At 36.2% G+C, this 21,420-nt stretch overlaps 1 protein-coding gene across 1 annotated transcript in view; it reads left to right on the top strand.

The window, feature by feature from the left end:
- Nucleotides 1-21,420, top strand: part of PDE10A (phosphodiesterase 10A) — a 179,651-nt gene that overhangs the window by 142,101 nt on the left and 16,130 nt on the right. The window contains exons 11-19 of the mRNA XM_085055336.1: nucleotides 2,095-2,237; nucleotides 4,392-4,484; nucleotides 5,063-5,249; nucleotides 6,604-6,746; nucleotides 8,751-8,834; nucleotides 11,234-11,384; nucleotides 14,044-14,199; nucleotides 17,454-17,626; nucleotides 18,763-18,874. Coding sequence (XP_084911462.1) covers nucleotides 2,095-2,237; nucleotides 4,392-4,484; nucleotides 5,063-5,249; nucleotides 6,604-6,746; nucleotides 8,751-8,834; nucleotides 11,234-11,384; nucleotides 14,044-14,199; nucleotides 17,454-17,626; nucleotides 18,763-18,874 — 1,242 coding nt within the window. The remainder of the gene's footprint in view (nucleotides 1-2,094; nucleotides 2,238-4,391; nucleotides 4,485-5,062; nucleotides 5,250-6,603; nucleotides 6,747-8,750; nucleotides 8,835-11,233; nucleotides 11,385-14,043; nucleotides 14,200-17,453; nucleotides 17,627-18,762; nucleotides 18,875-21,420) is intronic.

Below are 21,420 nucleotides of genomic sequence, written 5' to 3'. Positions count from 1 at the left end.
TCACTTCACTACCTTACCCTTTGGTCATTGCACTTACTGTTTGATTTTTTTACCTGCAATAATAAATAAAAAAATGGTGGGTGTTTCTTTCCACTCTTTTTATTTTTATTTTCATCAAAGTGTCTCAGCAAAGCTAGTGGTATAAGGGTGTTTTTGAATGCAAATGAAAGGAGGGGAAGTAAAAGTTTAAGTTGCCTTACAAATTTTCTTGCCAATATGCCTCAGTAGTTACAAGCAGCTTATGCAAAAAGTGGTCTCTGGGTTCTCAAAACATACTTTTTGTACTGACATTCTCCTTCAACCACTGGTTAGGATTTGAGCAAGAGATTTAGAGAAGTAAAACTCTCTCATCTCATTAACTATTTGTCAATTATTACTGTCTAAGTAATCATTTTTGAAAAGCATGTGTCATGACCAAGGTAAGTTCTTGAGTCATATGCATTAAACCACAAAAGATTAATTGTATAAAATCTGTGCCCTTGATTTTATAAAGAAATCTGATAGAGTATCTGAATAGAAGCATTTACTGGATCCCCTGTCCTTTTGGCAGTTTCTATTCACTCTGTTTTGAGCAAATGAATAAATACTCTGAGTGTTTGAGATCTTTAAATTTCTTAATGCTCTAAGGGGGAAAAATTGCACAAATCTTACCTCTTAGACTGGCGTCTCCCTGACCTTCTACTGCTCTGATGGAGTAAATGGAGTAGAAGACAATATAATCTTCCTGGACAGAGATTCTGTCTATATGGGAGGGCCCTCCGAGTTTTGGAGTTGGTCTAGAATCTGTCAGCTAATGACTTTTCATCTCAAAGGGATTTTTTTCCTGCCAAGGTCTAACATTTATCCATCTGCAGTAGTATGAAATGAAATACTTTATGGTTTTGTTTCTATTTTTGGAAGATGAGAAAAAAGGGATGGGGGAGTTCATTCTTTTGGAAGTCTTGTGAATCCTTAAGACGTGCCACCTGCATGCATTGCACACCAAGATATTGTCCGTCTCTTTCTGCAGCTGAATGTCTGTGTAGGTATTGTATACAAAGTGGAGTGAGATACACCTCAGATCATAACTCTACTATGCAGTTACTCTACTTTCTGAGCAGATAAGAAACATAGGAGAGCTCTTGAATAGGGTAGAGCAGGCTCTTGCACCTGCATATTGGCATTTTAAGTTAACACAGTGATTGTGTTTTGATTTTTGGTTCACTCTTAACTCTTGTTCTCGAAGGACCATTGTATGTCTGAAAAATAATTCAGTGAAGAGCTGCTGTGTTCCCAGGACAAGATTCTGTTCTGACAGTCAGTGCTCCTGGGAGTTATTTTTGCAAAGATAAAACCAAAGTAGGATGGAGACCATGCAAGTGCTGTGCTACTTCCTTGGCTGTGGCTAGTAGCTTTGGACTTTGGTTAGTTCATGCGGAATTTCTAAGTCTCAGCTCTTGTGCAGAGACTGTCCCTGACATTAGGAGGGTGCAGCCATTTCCTATCCCTCTGCATATGGCAACCCATAGTGATATCTCTAATGACAGAATCACAGAGTCACAGAATATTTCTGAGTTGGAAGGGACACACAAGAATCATTTGTTCATTTTTATGTATTACAGACACACTTAGCTTTTTTAGAAGCAAACACTGCCCTCTCTGTTATGTCTGTCTTTGCGGGATATGCAGTAACAATATATTTGCATTGAAGATGAGTACAAAAAGCCAAAATTATTCTTAGGTCTTGCTCTAACTCATCTATTTAAAATCAAGTAAAGATGAATAGTATCTAAACATAAAGGGAAGAAAGGTACTATTTTGAAAAGCCTTGAAAAACGAATAGGAAAGCCTATTTTCCTTTAGCAAACTTTCAAGTCTCTGAAGATATTCTTCCATTTCTCAAAGAGAACACTCTAATTAAAAAATAATAAAAAAAAATATTTAATTTGGGATTTTATTTTTTAATTGTGTCCTAAAATATTGCTCATTCAAAGAGATTCCACTGGATAGCTTCTCAAAGCTTTTATCATACAGGGCTGTGTGTTTTTTTCAGGTAAATGACTGGAAATAATCTAACTCATGTCCCTTAACTCTAGTTTTGTTTTTCGTCTGTAGATATATGCAAAAAACCTGGTGAATGCAGATAGGTGTGCACTCTTCCAGGTTGACCACAAAAATAAGGAGCTGTATTCAGACCTTTTTGATATTGGAGAAGAAAATGATGGAAAACCTGTCTTCAAGAAGACCAAAGAAATAAGGTAAGAATAGCTAGCAGAAGAACGCAGTTTCTTTATAACTATGGATGTGCAGGCATTTTATTACCCAGTTTCTGTGCCTATCTGCAGGTACCCTGACAATACTTGTCATACTGTGATATCATTCCCACCAGGACCCGCCTCCAGAAGGTAGTACTTCTGGGAATGACATTGCAGTGCCATCGAAACACCGTCTCTGAAGCTATAACGTCACTCCTGGAAATGCCGTCTTCCGGAGGCGGTCCTTTTGGAAATCATGTTGGGAAAAAAACAGAGGTGTTCTGAGGTAGGTAAAGGTGCAGGTAATAGTGCACCTAATCCGTAGTCTGCCAGTTTGGGACTTTTTTCCCAAAAGGGTTCCCAAGAAGAGTTGAAATTTGTGCGATTCAAGCACATCCAAAGCAAGGAAATCACAATTTGTACTTATGGATGGATTAGACAAATGCAGAATCGAGTATGAATTGGTCATTGGTTTTGAAGATTTCAAGTTCAGTAATTTCATTTTACTTTTCTCATGTGAATTTAGATTATTTTCAATGTTTTAAATAATTGTGATACTGAAGTATGCTTGAAACGGTCAATTTGAAAATGTATATTGTCTGATAATGACTACACCGGATTCTCTGACTAAAATTTATGTCTATTTCTCCTTCTTGTCACAGGTACCTAATGTTTACACTTATGCACTTTTTTAATGAAAGAAGTTAAACAACAAAGTAAATATAGTGTTTTTCACTTTCAAGAATTATGAATTCCTAATAGATCCAGATTAAGATTTTAAAAGGCACACAGGTTTCAAATTTTTAGCTTCTTAAAAGTAAAGAAATATATGCTAAATATCCTGCACTAAAAGTTTTCTAAAATATTCAGCACTGCTTTTTATCAGAACATTTTTCATTTCCTCCTTATACTTTTAAAGTTCTGGGCCAATGTGAGATGTGATTCATGTCTTCACTAAAACTCCTTTAGACAAACTTACTCCCACTTACCATTGTGTCAGTGAGAATGGAAGGAGTCAAAATTGGTGCAATTTGCGTACTGACAAGCAAGGAGGTGGTGTAAATTAAAGAAGCTGGCCTGCTTTAACATGCACTTTCATTCTCCTTCTTGATAATTGTTTTTCTTGCTTATATCTTTCTGTCTTTTCTGTATGTTACTGAAATGTTGATTCTAAGTGCAAGGGTGTGAGCCATTTCACGGGTACTGTATACTGAAAGTGAAGTGCAACTTAAATATCTGCAAGAAAGTGACACTAAGTGAGTCATCAGGAAGGAGTCTTAAGTTGGTGTGATGTACCTATCATAAGAAGCAACAGAAAAATCTAAACTAAAGTCAGGTGTTCAGGGTGAAATCCTGACAGCTTTAACTTCAGTACCAGGTACCAGGGTACTATCAGGGTACATTTAAACTTCACAGGGTTCCACTGATGATTCTTTCTATGAGTTTTTCTCCATTAATTATCTTCTGCTTGTATGTCATAATTGCTTTATGTCAAAGTCTTGAAAACTATTGACTTGCAAGACAGACTTGTAGATTTTTCTGATACAATTTAGGAATATATTTGTTGTGTTTAACTTCCTTGTGGTGATTAAGGGATGCAGTTAGTACCACAGCATCGTTTTATTATCATGAAACAAGCTAGTCATTCCAAAGTCAACATGGCAAATTCATATAATGTTTAGCTATGAAATTTCCACTGGCCTTTTTCCAAAGTTTATTTTACCAAATCCACACCCCACCCCCACCCAAAGAAACAAGTTCCATGTTGCCTTTGTAGTGTCTAATGAAACAATCAATATGTAAAAGCCATAATAAAAACAATACCTTTAAAATATAAACACAAGTCTCAGGTTCTGTACAAATGTTATATTTGTTAGGGATAACCCGCAGGGTTATTGAAGATTTTGAGTTTTTGTCACTAAAATGGTCATGTTATGGCATGTTTTGTATTAAACTACATAGCTATGAAGTGTTTTCAGAAAGTATCTGTTAGGATGTGCTTTTTTATTTTGTTATGTACTACTACTTGTAAGATTTTTCTCCTCAAAGCAACCAAATGGTGCTGGTTGGGAACACCCATTACTGTGCCCAAGACAGACTCCACTGGAAAAATGTGTTTTGCATATTGTGGCTAATACACATTTTTATTTTCTCCAGATTTTCTATAGAAAAAGGAATAGCTGGTCAAGTGGCAAGAACAGGAGAAGTCCTTAACATCCCTGATGCCTATGCAGACCCACGCTTTAACAGGTAAGTTGCTGTTCATGGGAGGGGAAGATAACTCATCAAACCTTTTCCAGAAAATTACTACAAAAGTTTCATATTCAGGTGCATTCATGGAGCTATGATTGTCTGATGAAGAGGCAACTTAGAGATATTTATTTAAGTGCTTTAGTCAACAGAGGTAGTTTTAAGATATAAATAAAAAGTATTATTTTTAACAAATATGAATATAATAAAAAAAAATAGTTAGATTGTTGCTAATTTTCGTTATTATTCTCCCTGAAATCTCATTAGTTTCAGGGAAGAAAGAACATTTCACTAACAAGTAGCATGCCTAAGAATACCTGAATGTTAACTCTATGTTTCAGGCAATATTAATCCTTTGTCTTGCAAATGGAGGTTAAAGGATTAAAAACTTCTAAGTATGACACAGTAGATGGAAATACTTGGGGGCTTTGAAGGTGAAATTCTTGCAAGTACTAATTAAGTCTACTTTAAAATGATTCAGTATATTGTACATCAACATTTCTGAGAATCAAGGAATAGATACCAATCCATAATATTAACTCTTTTCTCTTTTTTCTTTCTGCTTTATGGCTCTCCAGAGAAGTAGACCTCTACACAGGCTACACAACCAGAAATATCCTGTGCATGCCTATTGTAAGCCGAGGAAGTGTAATAGGTGTTGTGCAGATGGTGAACAAAATAAGTGGAAGTGCCTTCTCTAAAACTGATGAGAACAACTTTAAAATGTTTGCAGTCTTTTGTGCTTTAGCCTTACACTGTGCTAATGTAAGTTTTATTTCCAGTTTTGTAAGTTAGAATACTTAAGTATTTTGATGTTACAGATTATTAAAATGATTCATAAGTCTGTTTCATTGAATTCCTTGTTGAATAATTCTATTTTAAGAGGATGATAGGGATTTCATTTGAAGTAACCATATTCTGGATATATCAATTTTGTGTAGCTAAACTGAGAGAGCAAGCTCTGAAATGTGAGCCATATCTATCTTCCCTTTTCCACTAGAACATATAATTTTTATTTACTTTTATAAATTCAGATTATATGTTTTATAAATTTATCTGGGGGATGGAGGTGTTTTATATTCTCTCAGTTCCATATGCTTAATACTCAAAGATCGTCTATATGCTATGGTATATACATATAATTATCCATGCTTCTAGATAAGAGTGGCTAGCTCTTTTTGTCCTCAAACCCTTTATAATCTCAAAAATTACTATTCCTGTAGGAAACATAAGCAATGTAATGATCATTACTATATAAGCATAAAAATGCAATAAATTCAATAAAACTGCAGTGCAGAAGAGCTATGTTATATTCATGGGATGTAAAAAATACAATGCAATGCCAGTTAAACCTGGTGATTTAAATAATTTTACCAATATTGTGCTGTTGGTACAGAGTGGCAGCAAATTTTATTGACAGTTATCTCAAGTTGTTTCACATGGGTCAAGGCAGGTAGGATGACCTGCATATAAATTATGCTTGGGACTATGCACACTCAGTTGTGTGTGAGTTCACTCTTTTTTGATGGTGAATGATACCATTCAGGGCACACTGCTCCAGAGGATTGTTTCACTAGTACAAGGTTATGTTTGCAAACCATGCTATGTCTACAATAACAATCTGAACCTCTCAGTAATTATCTGTACTGACTTTTCATACTGCATAGTAATTGTAGGTATCATAAACATCTCACATAATTTTTACTGTGCATAGAAAGTAGTAATTTGTACCAATTAATAGAATTCATACAGTGGTAGAAATTATGAATTGTGCCCTGGTTTAGGTTTTCTGTCTGTTAGAATTTTGCATGGGATTTAGCTTTGTTTCTGACTCCTGAACTTTGATTCTTTTTCTTGGGAGGGCTCACACACAGTGAAAAGTCAGCTGAACCTTAGATATTTGACCCAGTGAGTAGATCCAGAATGATGGGATAAAAGGCCCAGTTTTCCAGAAGTATTGACTTCAATGTAATCTATTGCTTTTCTAATATGGGAAGTTGTGCAGCCTAAAGCACTAACATTTTTGCAGATGTGTATTTCAATAATCAGTGCTTGAATACAGGAAATAATTTTTGACTTCATTAAAGTTTCACATTCGTGCATGACTTCTCTTTTTCAGATGTACCACAGAATTCGTCATTCAGAGTGTATTTACCGTGTAACGATGGAGAAGCTATCTTACCATAGTGTTTGTACAGCAGAAGAGTGGCAAAACCTCATGCACTGTACACTGCCTCCACATATTTATAAAGAAATTGAGCTGTAAGTATTTTTCTAATATAGAAACAGTTGTATATAGCCTGTTAATTTTTTTTCCTTATTTGTAGTAGAGTTTTTTGGAGCAACTTTTATTAAAAGCATAATAATAAAAGCAAACTTTTATTATTGAGTTACTGCCATATCTTGGCGGTTTTATCTCTGGCTTTCTTATACTTAATTATACTTAATGACCCATGAACAAAATTTATCTATCAAAGATTTAAAATTACATGCACTCAGAATTTTTCCATAAGCATGGGTCGCTACAGTAGTTGCTTTAAGCATTAGTTTTTACCCTGGATTTGTTGAGATGAGCTTTCATTCTGATAGTCCCAAGTCACTATCAGCTCAGAGCCAAAGAGGAAGCTGAGCTTGGAACTTTAGTACTTAAGACCAAGTGCATGATCTCATCCCCTAGGATATGTTTTAGAATTAAACACACATCCCAGCTTGTTCCTGGGATTTTCTGGGTTGTGTGTGCTTTTTAAGTTTGGTTTTGGGGTGTATGTGTAGGGGGTGTCTGGTTTCTTTGTGAGTTTCATGTATGTATGTGTGTGTGCATTGTGCATCTGCTTGTGCTTATTGAAGGACAGGAAAATGATGATCCAGGGTTACAAATCCCAGGTGTTGGAGTGTAGATTTGCAGCCTAAATTTGGAGGAGGACTTCCCATCCCGCCTTTTAGGCTTTCTGTGACATAATTTAGTTATTTTCAGCTGCCGCATGCTGAAGATGTACCTCTATCTGTATTTTATCGGCCAGTCCCCATTCAGAGCTAACAATGGGAGTTATCATATTTTTAAGTCACTCTTTTTGGTCCAGGACAATAAAATCTACTCTAGTAACCAGCTGCCTAAAATCAGCTATTGAGTCATAAAATCTAAGTTGTCTTTTTAAACCTCATCTCCAGAGCTCGCTCACTTCTGTTCAGTACTGAGCTTTGTAGCTGTGAGCGATGTGAAAGCCTGTGCTTAACAGGGACTGCTTATAGTTAAAGTTCATTACATGCTGAAGTGATTTGCTTGAATGCCAGAGCATTAGCAGTTTGCAGGATTACACCTTAATAGAAGCTTATCCTTTGCAATACAATTTCTTGTGCTTTGTTAGGTGATATTATATAACCCACCTCCTCAGCAAAAATGAATTTTACTTGCAAAGATGACAGGTTTCATTCTAAATTATATTAGCATCCTTTAGTTCAAGCAGTCAGAATACATTTAATCATTTTCCAAGCAATTCAGCTACCTTCAATCCTCTCACAGCTGCTGTGCTGTTCAGTGTGCCAAGCAGTGAAGTAGATTCAATGGAGAAGAAATAGAGGACTTGCAGCACAGAAAGTGCAGGGAATGGGTTAATTAATAATCAAAGGAAAAACAGTTTTACTGTCCTGGGTCCCTAAAATTAGGCCTAAATATTGATGTCAGGGGAGGGGAGAAGTCTTCAGGTAATATAAAAAATATGGTATTAAATTTTTGAAATTTCGGCTTGATTTCTATTAGCCATTAAAAACTGATTTTTTTTCTCTATCAAAAGTGAGCCTCATGCAATTTATGATAGAAATTACTGGAGAAAAAGAAGCCAGTAAATATATTATTAGAGACATAATCTTTACAATTCCTGGAAAGAAAATCCAGAATATTTTAGGAATGCTTGTAAACCTCTCCTTGTTGCTGAGACTGTTTTTTTTGTCTATTACTTAATCTGTGGATCCTTAAATAAAGATACATGTTTCTGCTAAGTAAACAGAGCCAAAGTCTAAATGTTGGACTTGATCATAAGGATCTTTTCCAACATAAATGATTAAATGATTGTATGAAACTATGAGCATAATTCCATTGACCTTAGCAGAAATACATAACATTACTGAAAACATAGCCTGTAAATTCAGTTTTCTGTGTGTATTCAGAAAAAAGTGAATCTTGCTGGGTATGTGTTTTCTAGTAAATTTCACTCTTTTAGTAACAATGAAAAGGCATTTGTCTTTACTAAGCTGAAAATTTCTTCTTAGGTACCATTTTGATATCAGTCCATATGAGGATGTCTGGCCTGCCATTTTTGTCTACATGGTTCACCAGTCCTGTGGGACAGCCTGGTATGAAGTATATGAGTTCTTTCTTTAATTTTTAATTATGTGTTTATTTATTAATAATTTTTGAGATAATTAGTTTCTAATTTGAGATCTATTTTCTTTGGTGTTTATTTACTATGTTTGGTCTGTACAGGACTGTAATAAACAGTCTGGATTTCTTGTCCCAGTTTCTTGGTCCTTAGTTAATAAAATCTGGGAACATTCAGGTTAAAGAACTCATGGTATCATCCAAACAGTTTTTCTTCCAATATACAGAAAAATTGTTTGGTTCTGATATGATGTTGCTTTTTCAGGCAGAAGATGGTAAAGACATAAAAACCACTCTTCCCAAAAAGAAGATGCATGAAAAATGATTTTTCAAATATGTAGTTGCTGAAATTAATAATGTATATGGTAAAAGTAAACTTAGATCTTATCTTGCAAAATGAATCAGTTATTTGCATAGCTGTGCAATAATTATGGAAGTGAATTATTTTCAAATCAAATGCTTCATTTGCTGTCCTTTCTCTCAATGTTTATTATCATTACTAAGATCAGTAGCCTCTTGGCTAGGTAAGGTCCATTGCTAAAAGAAAGGAGCTGCTCCTAATTATGGAAAAAAGTCTACAGATGGTCAATGGAAAGGGGAAGTATGTCCCTACAATAAGGAGCAAGATTTGGGAAACATTTGCTGGTGCTTCATTTTATCTTGCTAACTGAATGAACCTCTGTGCCCTCAAAGCATGAAGTGAAACCAGAGGGTCTTAGTCTTCCTCAATGCTGCAAAGTGTGCATGACTCTTGTAAAGACAGTTCTCTTTGCTCAGTGTAGTTAGCTTGTTTTCATTCGAGACTGAATAGCTGTGGATGCAGGATTTGGGTTCATATTTTCAGTCAGGTTCTGTTCTCTCCTCTCTCTCCATCTTTTCCTTTCAAGATGTAGCTTTGACGAGAAAGAATTGATATCTACTTGATCTTTTTCAAAGGATTCTCAGCTTTCACGTATAAAATTAAGGAAACAAAAGTGAGGAAAATATTTGAAAAGGAGACTGTTGGAACAGGACTTGTATTTAACTTCTGAAAGAACAAAACTTCTGAAAATGTTGAAACAAAATCAAGAATTTTAAGACTAAACTTTAATTTTAATATATTGAGGAGTAAGGTTGTGCCTTAAAGTGTTTACTTATGTAATATATAATTGTCCTGTCCAGGGAGGATTTCAGAGAAAAGCCTGTCACGTTCACTACATTTCCCTTGCACTTCTGAAGAAGTAATATTTTACTGCTTTAATCAAGTATACAAAATACAGCAGTGGACAAAGTGATAGTATTCTACGTTGAGGTGTCACAGATAATGATTTTTCTCTTTGGCTGTAACTGTACTATTGTGTAATAACCATTGATTGGGATTGGATGTTGATGGAAATGACTATTGTAATGTTCTGAATTATGACATACTACTTTAAACAATAGTTCTATCGCTGTCTGACTTTCTAGAATTAAAAAAGAAAGCTTGAAGTTTTTTGAAAGACAATGTGCCTCTAGTTTTCCTAATGTCAGATTAAGGCCAAGAATAATAATTATGTTTCTCAGCACACAACTGTAGAAATATGCATTTCTGCCTGTCTCCATGTAGTAGATGTGTCTACATTTTTACGTATCGGTCAGAGACAGTCAGCTTTTTTTCTCACTCCACAAGTGCTGCAAAGCTAGCAAATTGGTACCATTTTCCTGATATACTCAAGAAATTATCAAAACATGGAGCTTAAAAAGAAAGTCAAATCTCAGCAGTCGGGAAAAAAAGTGAGAATAAAGGAAAACTGTCTTTTTTATGAGGGAAAAAGTAATTTATTTAGGACTTAACAAAATACTGTTTTGTGAGAAGTGGAGAAACTGTGAGATGTGAATTTCTGTTCTGTTAGGCTAAACTAGAAAAAAAATCTAAAAGTATTGGAAAAATAAAATCTTCCTCTTTCCACAATGTCAGTGTGGAGCATGTCTATTTAAACAGGTTTATTTCTCCTTTGTCCTCTGCTTAAAAAAACCTGAATTTTTTGTTTTGATCACAAATCATGTTTTCAAATTGTCCATTAGATGCAGAGCTGCACTATATTTCCAGTTGAATAAGCAATTGAAAGAAGTCACTTCAAGTTTCTGGGAGCAGGAAAGGTCATGCAATTGTGTTGACTGAGCTGGGTAGCATGACTTATGTTCCCAAATTTAACAGATTAAAGTAAGAGCATTGTCAGGTATCCACGCTCCTCTGTCCTTGCCAAACTTGAGTGACTCTTCATGTCATTCAATGAGTCATCCACACTGGGAGTCAATCCTAGCAAGAAGGGTAAATCAAAGACCATCTTTTCTCCTCTGCTTGTGTTTTTCCTGTTATTATTTCTTGTCTCTGACCAAATTAATTTCTTCCCAGCTTTGAACTTGAAAAGCTGTGCCGATTTACTATGTCTGTTAAGAAGAATTATCGCCGCGTGCCCTACCACAACTGGAAGCATGCAGTTACCGTGGCACATTGCATGTATGCCATACTGCAGAACAACCAGGGGCTTTTCACTGATCTAGAGGTAGGTGACATGATAGTTACCATCACTTACTACACCTCATCGTGGCTATCAGCTGTTGTACAAGTGTTTTCTGTGCTAGAGTTTTTTTGTCAGCTCGGGTAGAGTGTATGTAAAGGTCTTCGTGGAGGAACGGATGTGGGTAGAGAGTTTGAGGAAGGATTATTCAGATCGCTAATCCTAGTCATGTTTTACAGGACTGCCCCTTAAAAAGCAGTGGCAGATTTGCTATAAGTCTATGTCTAACATTTGGGTTTCTCCCTGCCCACTTACAACCACAGTCTTTAACTATTTAATGAACTGTCAGATCTGTTCTGAGGGAGGGAAACACCCTGGATCTTGAATTCTCTGAGGTCTGGGAGGTCTTGAATCTGGGATCTCCCAGACAATCCTGGGACAAGGGTTTCAGAGATGGCTGACATATATGAGTAGAGGAGAAGAAGCAAACTTTAAATTGATCACTAAGTGGAAAAGATAAATAGTAAAATGAAAGGCTTAGAATGTTAATACACAGTATGGAGAACTGTCACTTGTTTTTCTTCTAAATTACGGCAAATAAAACTGGGAGTGCTGTCTCTTATTAATGATACATGAAACTTCTGACTGGGAGAACCTGTTTTCGATTGTGTATAACTCTGCCAAATATTATCCATTTTGGGTGTAATTTTCCAGGCTCTGTTAACTTCCTCAAGGTGATTCATTTGGGGAAATTTCAGGCACAATTGTTTGGCTCTTTTAAAGAGACATGCTAGTAGAAATCAAAGTTTTGTTCAGTGTATAAGAGTAAAATGAAATTTAGTGGTCTTTCATTTGAAAAGGTCTAGTTTATCCTGCTGTAAAGCAGGGACTTGAAAATTGACACTGAAATGCAAAAGTGGCATATGCCAGGCATATGCTGAAATTTGGCAAAGCTCTACAAGTTTGAAAAAGAAAAAAAGCAGTATTCCTTTAACAACAAAAATCTGTGGAGTGCAGCCTCAGAGAATTTTAAAAGCTCTGATAACATTCAGTACTAAGTTGCAGGCCCCATCTCTTTGGAGATGCAGAGTAAGAAAGGGAGAGCAAAAGAGACAGCCGTTAAGAGAGATGGAAAGAGTCTTTATTCCCTGTAAACTCCAGCCAGCCTTCATCTGTTTGAGTGTCTTATCCCAGTCTATGTTCCAGCTCTTTTCAGCAGTCTCCTTTCTTGATACTGGAGATGAATCCAACAAGAATACAGGAAACTGCTGAAAGAAAATTTGGGGATCTGGGATGGGCTGATCTCAGGTGAGGGATGATGACGTGAACCTCAGTAGATTTAGAGATGGGAAGAGAAGTATAAACCACTGTAAAAGAGACACTGATCTGGAGGCAAATAGATGCAGCAGTTTGCAGTGTTTAAAGAATTGGGATCCAAGCAGGGACAATACATACAAGGTCAAGAGCATTGTTGTTAGGCACTGTATAATCTTAAAAGGACTGAGACAAGAATGACTTCCTGAGACATGGAGACTGAGACAAGCTGTTACTGTATGACTTCAAGTGATAGAGGTGTGTGTTATGTTCCTAAGGGTTCCACTTCTGCTGAGGATCTCTGTGGACACGAGCTGCTGCATCACCTGGGGTTTTTTATATAAATAATTTAAACAGGTTTTTAAAAATACTCTTCACAAGATGCAATATTGAAAAGACATAATACAAAATAGAAGTCAATGTCTCAAAATCACAAATACAGTTAGTGTTGTTACAGCCTTATTTCTGCACACTGTGTATTTGTGATAATATCTTTAATTCCATCGTTTGCTATTTTGCCACAGAATCATGGGTCTCTCAGTATAGCATCCAGGTTGGAGATTCTTGCACAGCTAATAGGTGGTTAATCAGTATTCTTTTTCTGTTTAATTTTATAGCCTTGCCCTTGTTTACTGAACGCTCATCAGACCCAATTATAAGACAAAACTATTGGGTCTATGAAGACATTTTCATGATACTTCACACATGCCAACAGTGACAGAGTCACAAACAGTAATGGATTTGTTTTCCAAACACATAAGCTGTGTGAAAACCTTTTGAAAAAGAGATTTCAGGGACTCAATTTCTTTAAGATATTAAGTATTAATTATAAAAATTCACAATTACTGTCTTTCTTTCTTTGCAATTGCCATTGTCCAGCATTTTTCCAGCATTTGTGGCTCACATTAGTGACTTCCTAGAAAAAAAATTAACTAGGGGACTTGGTTAACATCTCTAGGAGTGTTGCAGAGGCAAGTCTAGCATTGAACTCTAGTGCACCTGTCTTGATCATGAGATCATACATCTTGTATGTTTCTTCTCCCTCAACAACTGTGCTTTTTATTGTTTTAATAAACATGATAAATATTTGATAACCAGACTGTTTAAAATGCAGATTTCTCCTGAAGTAGAGTCCATCCAATAGTATGTTATTGTCCAACAATGTTTTTAAAATGCAAATATATAAAAGGTTTGAATTACAACTGAACCAAGGATTTTAATTCAGCACGTCCTTATTGTCATGTTTCTCTCATTTTTAAGGGTATTTCTACATGTGCTGTTTGAAGCAGTGTTAGCATAGTGCAACTTCTACAGTATTTTGGGTAGAGAGTGACATCTAGGGGCAGGAAATACATCTTGCTTTTCATGCTTGTGTCAATTTTTTTTGTAGCGAAAGGGTCTTTTAGTTGCATGCCTGTGTCATGACCTGGATCACAGAGGCTACAGCAACAGCTATCTTCAGAAATTTGACCACCCCTTAGCTGCTCTCTATTCCACGTCAACAATGGAACAGCACCACTTCTCGCAGACTGTGTCCATCCTGCAGGTAGGATTATTGAAATTGTATGTTCTGTGCATTAGTGTCCAGTGCTGGAAATAGGAGTCACATCATTACCCAGTAGATTTTCTGAAGCATGCTTAGTTTCATTTCTCTATTATAGTACTCATTTACAAGAGTGGAAGATTTATTACAGCAAGCTGAGTTTCACGATTAGCAACCCAAGGATTCAACAACAGTGCAAAACACAGCTTTCTCAAAATCTTGGAGTTATAAAAAATATTGTGCCTTTGAAAGTCTTTACTTGGGGCCTGCCTTTGGAGCTTTTAGCTGCTGGTTCTGTGGAGGTTTTTCCCGTGACCATGTGGAATAGGAACTTCGAAAATGAAAAATAATTTTCTCATTTAGTTACATATGTATTTTTTGTCATAATGTATTTCAACAAGGTCTTCAACCATCCTGAAACTTTGAATAAAAACTCAAGTACTGGCAAAACTTTGTATGAGAAACTTGAAAACCTGCTGTAATAAATTCTGTGAACATTGAATGTTTGGCATGAAAGAGGAAATGTTAATTTTTTCATGCATGAAAGTTGTAAACTTTCTTCATTATGTTATCCTGTGCTTTTTTGTTACTTGGCAATTTGTAGTAAAAAAAAACCTGAGTAAGGTAATATTCTGTGAAAGAGAATATTAGTATGACACATGAGAATATTAGACACATGACCTAGTATGAGGTCATGTGTCTTTATGTTTAATGAAGAAAACATACAGATACTTTATGGGAAATACAGGTGTGCTACTGACACACACATATTTTCTCATGAGAGAAATTTTTTATAATTCTCAATTAGAAGAGTGAGACCTGTTACCTTTGAAACCACTGCCAGTCCCTAACATACTTGTGCTCACTAGTTTTAGTTTTCCATGCACACTCAAGTTACAGCATTGCCTTGCTACTGTGCCACTAATTAATTGTTAACCTTTCTTTCTTTCTGGTTTTTTCAGGGGAAGATATTTATTTTCTTAAATACGTAATCACCTTTTAGGAAAAATACATATTCTGTCTTGTATTCAGAAGCACATCTTGTGATTATGGTTTTAGGTATCATATATATTTAATCACAGAATGGAAGCTTTATCTCTGAATGCTTCTTCTTTTAGAAGGGTGTAATTGAATCCTTCAGTGGTGGTATGGCATTAGATGTTTAGTGTTCATTCTTCGTGTGAATTTGTGCACAGTGAGCATGTTCCTCAGTCATTAACACTTCACTGTCCAAACCATTATGCATTTTTTCTGGCCGAAATGTTGTAATCAATGAAAATCCCATTTGCCAAGAAGACATTTGCCTTTTGCTTCCTTGCTGCTTCCTAGATTTGCTGTCAATGTCAGTGAGGATGAGTGGCCAGGGCTGTAGAGTGGACTCAAGACACCAGCTACTGAAGCACCCATGGGTGGTAATTAGCAGCAAAGGCAGACTAGAGCAGCCTTTTGGACTTGCTGGTTTTTATTGGAATCAAAAAGTCTTACTGAATTCCTGGACTGATGGAAAAAAAGCCAGACCAACCCACCAAGCTCTTTAGGGCTTATCTGAGTGAGTTTTAATTCTACATTAAAATTAAATTTACATTTACATTTTACAGTACCTGCAGTACTTTTAACTGCTTGAAACTTTAGAGCTGCTTTGCTCATCCACCGGCAGTTCTACAGGGCACCATACTTAGGAACACAGAGGATTCTATTCACTAGTTTAAGCTCAGCAGAGAAAGAACAAAATCTTAGGAGTTGTACTTTGCATGTACTACTCAAAAGCCTAAGTGACACACTCATAACTGACAGCTTCTGTCAGCACTTTACAGAATCAGTTCTTTTCTAGTAGTCTGAACAGAAGCTTGTCACAGTGGGCTTTCTGAAAACACAGCTTCTAAAGCCCAAGAGTAGAATACAAAATAATTTAAATATTAGAAAAAATAGCCTCTTCCCATGAATTAGACAACAAAGTTGGGGAGTAAAGTGTTCCCAAAACCCTAAATTGTAAGAACTGATAGTAGTAATTTTTTGCGCCCAAAATGTTGATGATGGGTTAAAATGTTCTGAATTTTTTTTTTTTAACATCATGTTCTATGACTTAGGAATCTGTCAAAGGAGCATTGAGACATAGATGGATTGTATTTCCTATTCATTATTCACAATATATCTACTTGTCTAAGTAAAAGTACTAGAAAATTACGTTTACATTCCGGATGGTGAGAGAAACCAAGACTATTTGTACCGCAGAGGATTTATTTTGAGCAAATTATGTGAATGCTTGATGAAAGTCAGGGAAACTTTTTGAGCTTCAGCCCAAATGCCAATTAAATGTCAAAACACATCTGCATTTGATATATTTTAATAATATTTCCTGTTTCTGAATGTGCACACCTTGACGTGGCTAGCTCGTTCTTTCTTATTTTTGTCTGCTTCATCTCAACAGTAGGAAGACTTTTGACAAGTTGTTTTCCAAATCTTAGAGACAGCAGATAGTCTTGACTTTTCAAAATGTGATATAGCTTCATGAGTGATCACAGTGCATGGATATTGTCAGTTAAACGCGCAATAATGCGTAGTGGAAATTGAAAAGTGATGGCAGTGGTGTGTTACCAGAGCCTCGGTAGAGGAAACCATTGTCTTTAATTTATGAGTCAGTCAACTCAAGGTTGAACAAAGCAGCTTTTTTCCCTAAATGTTCATATACATTAAAATAATTAACTTTAAAATAATTAACTTTATTTCTATATAGAAAATTGTGTCAGTAAATGCAGCAATTTCAGGCACCTTTTATTTGGAATACTAGGAAAACAAAATTATTTTGTATTTTTAACTTCAGTGTTTCTTTATCTGTGCTATATATTACGCAGTATCAAATCTGTGCTTAAAAGTGAATCAGGTACTCAGTTTACCAACCTGACTGCAATACTCCGGACCAGAACTGAATCACAAGTTTCCAAGTTAACACTCTCTGGAAGTGCTGTGTCTGTAGTGTTTTTAAATCAAAGAAAAAGCTAGCATTTTTCTCCAGTAATACCTCAAGGCTTCAGAAGGAGCAGTCCCAAAAACAAATTGGTGGCTTGGTCATAGTTTTTTTCATGACAGTCTTAAAGAAAGGAAAAATAAAAATGGGAATTTCAGGCTATTAACATTTGAATTTGCAACAAAACTTGTCATTGGGTTGTAAACCGTTGTAACCTGCCTGGTGAAGTAAAGACTGAAATCATCTCAGAATTAGAGCTTGTGCTTTTTATTGGTTTTTTACTTTTTCATAGCTGGAAGGGCACAATGTCTTCTCCAATCTGAGCTCCAGCGAATATGAGCAAGTACTTGAGATCATCCGGAAAGCCATCATCGCCACAGACCTTGCTCTGTATTTTGGAAACAGAAAACAGCTTGAAGAGCTGCATCAGACAGGAGCATTAAACCTTAAGAACCAAACACACAGGTAAAGCAGCAAACCAGTTGAAGATCTCTATGGCATTAGTCTAAAAAGAGAAACTTTATTTTAAAAAAACTCTGAATGGTAATTTTCTTACATATGGCATTTCTAAGACCATCAGTGTGTAAAATTGCGCATATGTAACAGCAATTTCCCTTGCTGTACGTTTGTGTTGACCCTTACATGTGCAATGACTCCTCTGTCTTAACTTAAGGGAAGTGCACTTTGCATTTATCAATTGATCATACTGCGTATTTCTGTATTTCCTCTGGTATGTTTGTCTGTTGATACAGTTTTAATTACTGCCAACACACTGGTATGCAAGTTAGCAAGCTCTGTGCTTTTTTTTTTAATAACACTCTATGGAATAGGCATCATTAACAAAGATGCAGGTGTCCTTAAGGTCCATCTTAATCTCTCCATTGGGTGGAAACGTAAATTTAAGTTAAACTGCCAGTTTTCTTTATAAAATTTAGATTCATACACCATAGATTTGTGATAGAAATCTGATTAAATAAGATTATTTTTTGGTGTATGTGTGCCTTATTTTAATAATGATTATAATACTACTGATATTGTTCAGTTACTCTATGAACAGGTGTGGCAGTGTATAGGACAGAGTCTTTGTAGGCTTCTTGTTCTGTCAGGGTTCAAATTCATTCCAACAAAGCAATGACAGTGTCTTGAGACAGACTCAGACACTTAGATAGTAGTCTTTCCTCTTTTTTGGAGCATGTTTTCCTCTCTCTTTAAAGAACAGAAAAAAAGCAGCAATAGGATATGCCATCTTTCTTCTTATAGACTTGGACTGTATTTTCAGAAAATTGTGGAGGGGCATGTGAGTGTTTTAACAGGCAGGCATTCTGTGCCCTTGTCTATGTCTGTGATTGTGTAGAGGATGGTCAATGGAGTCTGGCTGCAAACAATGTATGGAATACAACAAGGAATACAGCATGCAGTCTGTGCCATGCGTTGCCAATGAATCATACACAAATGAGGAAGAAACAAGCTAGCTGGGAGAAAATTTGTAGTGTATATACATTGTTGCTGATTAAACTGGGGAAGAGCAAATGAAAACTTTGAAGAGTGATCACTAATGCTTTATCAAGCTTACAATTTAATGTTATTTTATTTTATTTTAGAGATAGAGTGATTGGCCTGATGATGACAGCTTGTGATTTGTGTTCTGTAACAAAGTTGTGGCCAGTTACCAGACTGACAGCCAACGATATATACGCGGAGTTCTGGGCTGAGGTATGTGTGATTCTTTTGTTTACTCTTCTTAAAAACAGAAGCATCCAGGAAGGAAAAACCCAACTATAAGTATTTTTCAATCAGTATCTTGGTGTGCTTGTTTTAAAGAGAGTTCATTGGTGCATGTGTGTGTTTGTTTCTTACTCTGAAGCTATTTGAAGAGCTGAGTTAGCTATCTAATTTTCAGGCAATGTTTTTTGTCTCTGTTCAAGACAATGTAGAAAGTACATCCTAACATAAAGTGACCAAGCCACAGAACATAGAAGAAAATCTGGGAGGTTTTTTGAGTCACTAACTGTAGGTTTTTGTAGAAATGCAAAATACAAAACCAGCTTCCAGGTCAGCTGCCTTGAAACATACCTATAAAGCTATAGTGTGAGTACAGACAATGCTAAAGCAAATATGACAAACATTAAAATTTTTCTGAGTCTTCTCCATGAGCCAGCTCAACTAAAGTGTCTTAGAGAGAGCTGGGTTTTTGATCTGCTGAAAGTTACTCAACAGCAAAAGTGTACAGAGAGTTGAAACAAGGCATTAAGCTGTACTAAGGTAATCATGTTCATAAATAAAAATGCAGTTTCCCACATGTCTTAGCTGAGGAGTAAATATCCTAATTGTTTAATTTTTAAAGTGGAAGTGACTGCTCTGGGGATAAGGAATAAATTCTGAGGTTGTTGCATAGAGCTGAGTTATGCAACTTTAGGAGATACGTTTTATTTTCAGAACAACGACTGCACGTGAGTACAATAAAGTGTTTTTCTTTTCTGTTATGTGCCCTGTGGAAGCTTGCAGTATTCAGTTGGCTTATTTCTGTTTTACACAGGCATAAAACAGAAATGAGGCCCATGGAGTTGATGTAGCATGCATATAGTGTGAAGATTGTTATCCTGCCTGTTGCATGTTCTTTATGAAATCCCAGGTTCCTGCTTCCTGGGGGTCTATTTTGTATTCACGTGTTCTTGTTCTCTTAATTATAAACAGCTCAGACTACAACAAAATATTTGAATAATCCTGACTGTATAAGCTCAAATATCTAGTTCAATTCTCACTTTCTGAAATGCCTGCACTAGAAAGTGAGTGTTCTTATGAGTGATATAATGGAGGTAAAATGATGTGCCTCACTGGTTACATACTCAACTATTTTACTTATAAGTAAAAAAGACTTTTCAATGCAAATCCTGTGAACTCACTGGAGAAGGAAGGATCAAACTGATTTTCTGTACTCAAAAATTGTAAAGATGGAATTGTGGACATAATTGTGCCTGTCCAGATATTAACTTTTTTTGTAATCCAAGTATGAGTTAATAAAGGCAGATCTTGATATAATGCTATTTCATGGAATCAGTGTAAATTAGAATTTATTGACAGCAATTGAATTATTTAATAGGTTTTTTTATTGAATCCTCTTTTAAGAGGAGGTTAATTGAGACATTGTAGAAGTTGAATATATTGTGATCCAGTCAGGCTGCCGGAGAGATCCAGCCACAGGTTAGGAAGATTAGATTGTGTTTCACGGCAGGAATTGCTACTTAGTTGGGAAAAAGGTTACTTCTAGAAAAGTATAATTAACTGGATTGAATGGTTGTGTTAGGTAAGTGTTGTGGTTTAAACCCAGCCAGCAGCCAGGCCTCACACAGACTCTCACTCACTCCCCCACCAGCAGGAGAGAAAATCAGAAGGATAAAAGCTGGAAAAAGTCATGGGTTGGGATAAAGGCAGTTTAATTGGAAAAGCAAAAGCTGCACACACAAGCAAAATAAAACAAGGAATGAATTCACTGCTTCCCGTGGGCAGGAGGATGTTCTGCCCCCTCCAGGAGAGCAGGGCCCCATCACATGCAATGGCTACTTGGGAAGACAAACCCCATCACTCCAAGCATCCCTCACTTCTTCCTTCTTCCCCTCACTTTATACACTGAGCATGATGCCATGTAGTCTGAAATATCCCTTTGGTCAATTTAGGTCACCTGTCCCAGCTATGTCTCCTCCCAGATTCCCATTCACCTCCAACTTCCTCACCAGCAAAGCAGAACGAGAAGCAGAAAAGGCCTTGGCTCTGTGTAAGCTCTGTTCAGCGATAACAAAAAGGTCTCAATGTTATCAACCCTGTGTTCAGCTCAAATACAAAACATAGCCTGATACCAGTCACTGTGGAGAAAATTAACTCTACCCCAGCCAAACCCAGCAAGATAAGTTACAAGTAGGACAGACTATTACAGTTCTAGAAGTAGGATAGTCTACTGCTTCTAATAACTACTTGACTTAATTATCTTAATATGTTGAATGATGTAATCAGAGTGGTTTTTATAATATTTCTTCTTTGTGTAACTGTTAACTAAGACAATAGCTCTAGAAAAGGTTGCAGCAATTTTGTGCTATGTCACAGTGACCTTTTTTCATTAAACGAAGCCCAGTATAGCTAGTGTCTTCAGCTAAGTTCTGCCTTCATATCACTCAGCATGACTCTCTCAGACTGCTACAATTCAAGCAACATAATATGTTGCTTATCAGTTGTATAGAATTACAAGGTTGTATAAATATGTCTGC

This window comes from Lichenostomus cassidix, chromosome 3, assembly GCF_008360975.1.
Source record: "Lichenostomus cassidix isolate B80296 chromosome 3, HeHo_3.0, whole genome shotgun sequence".
Classification (NCBI taxonomy): domain Eukaryota; kingdom Metazoa; phylum Chordata; class Aves; order Passeriformes; family Meliphagidae; genus Lichenostomus; species Lichenostomus cassidix.
Note: the sequence above shows the minus strand (reverse complement) of the source record. Positions and strands in the feature narration are given on the sequence as shown.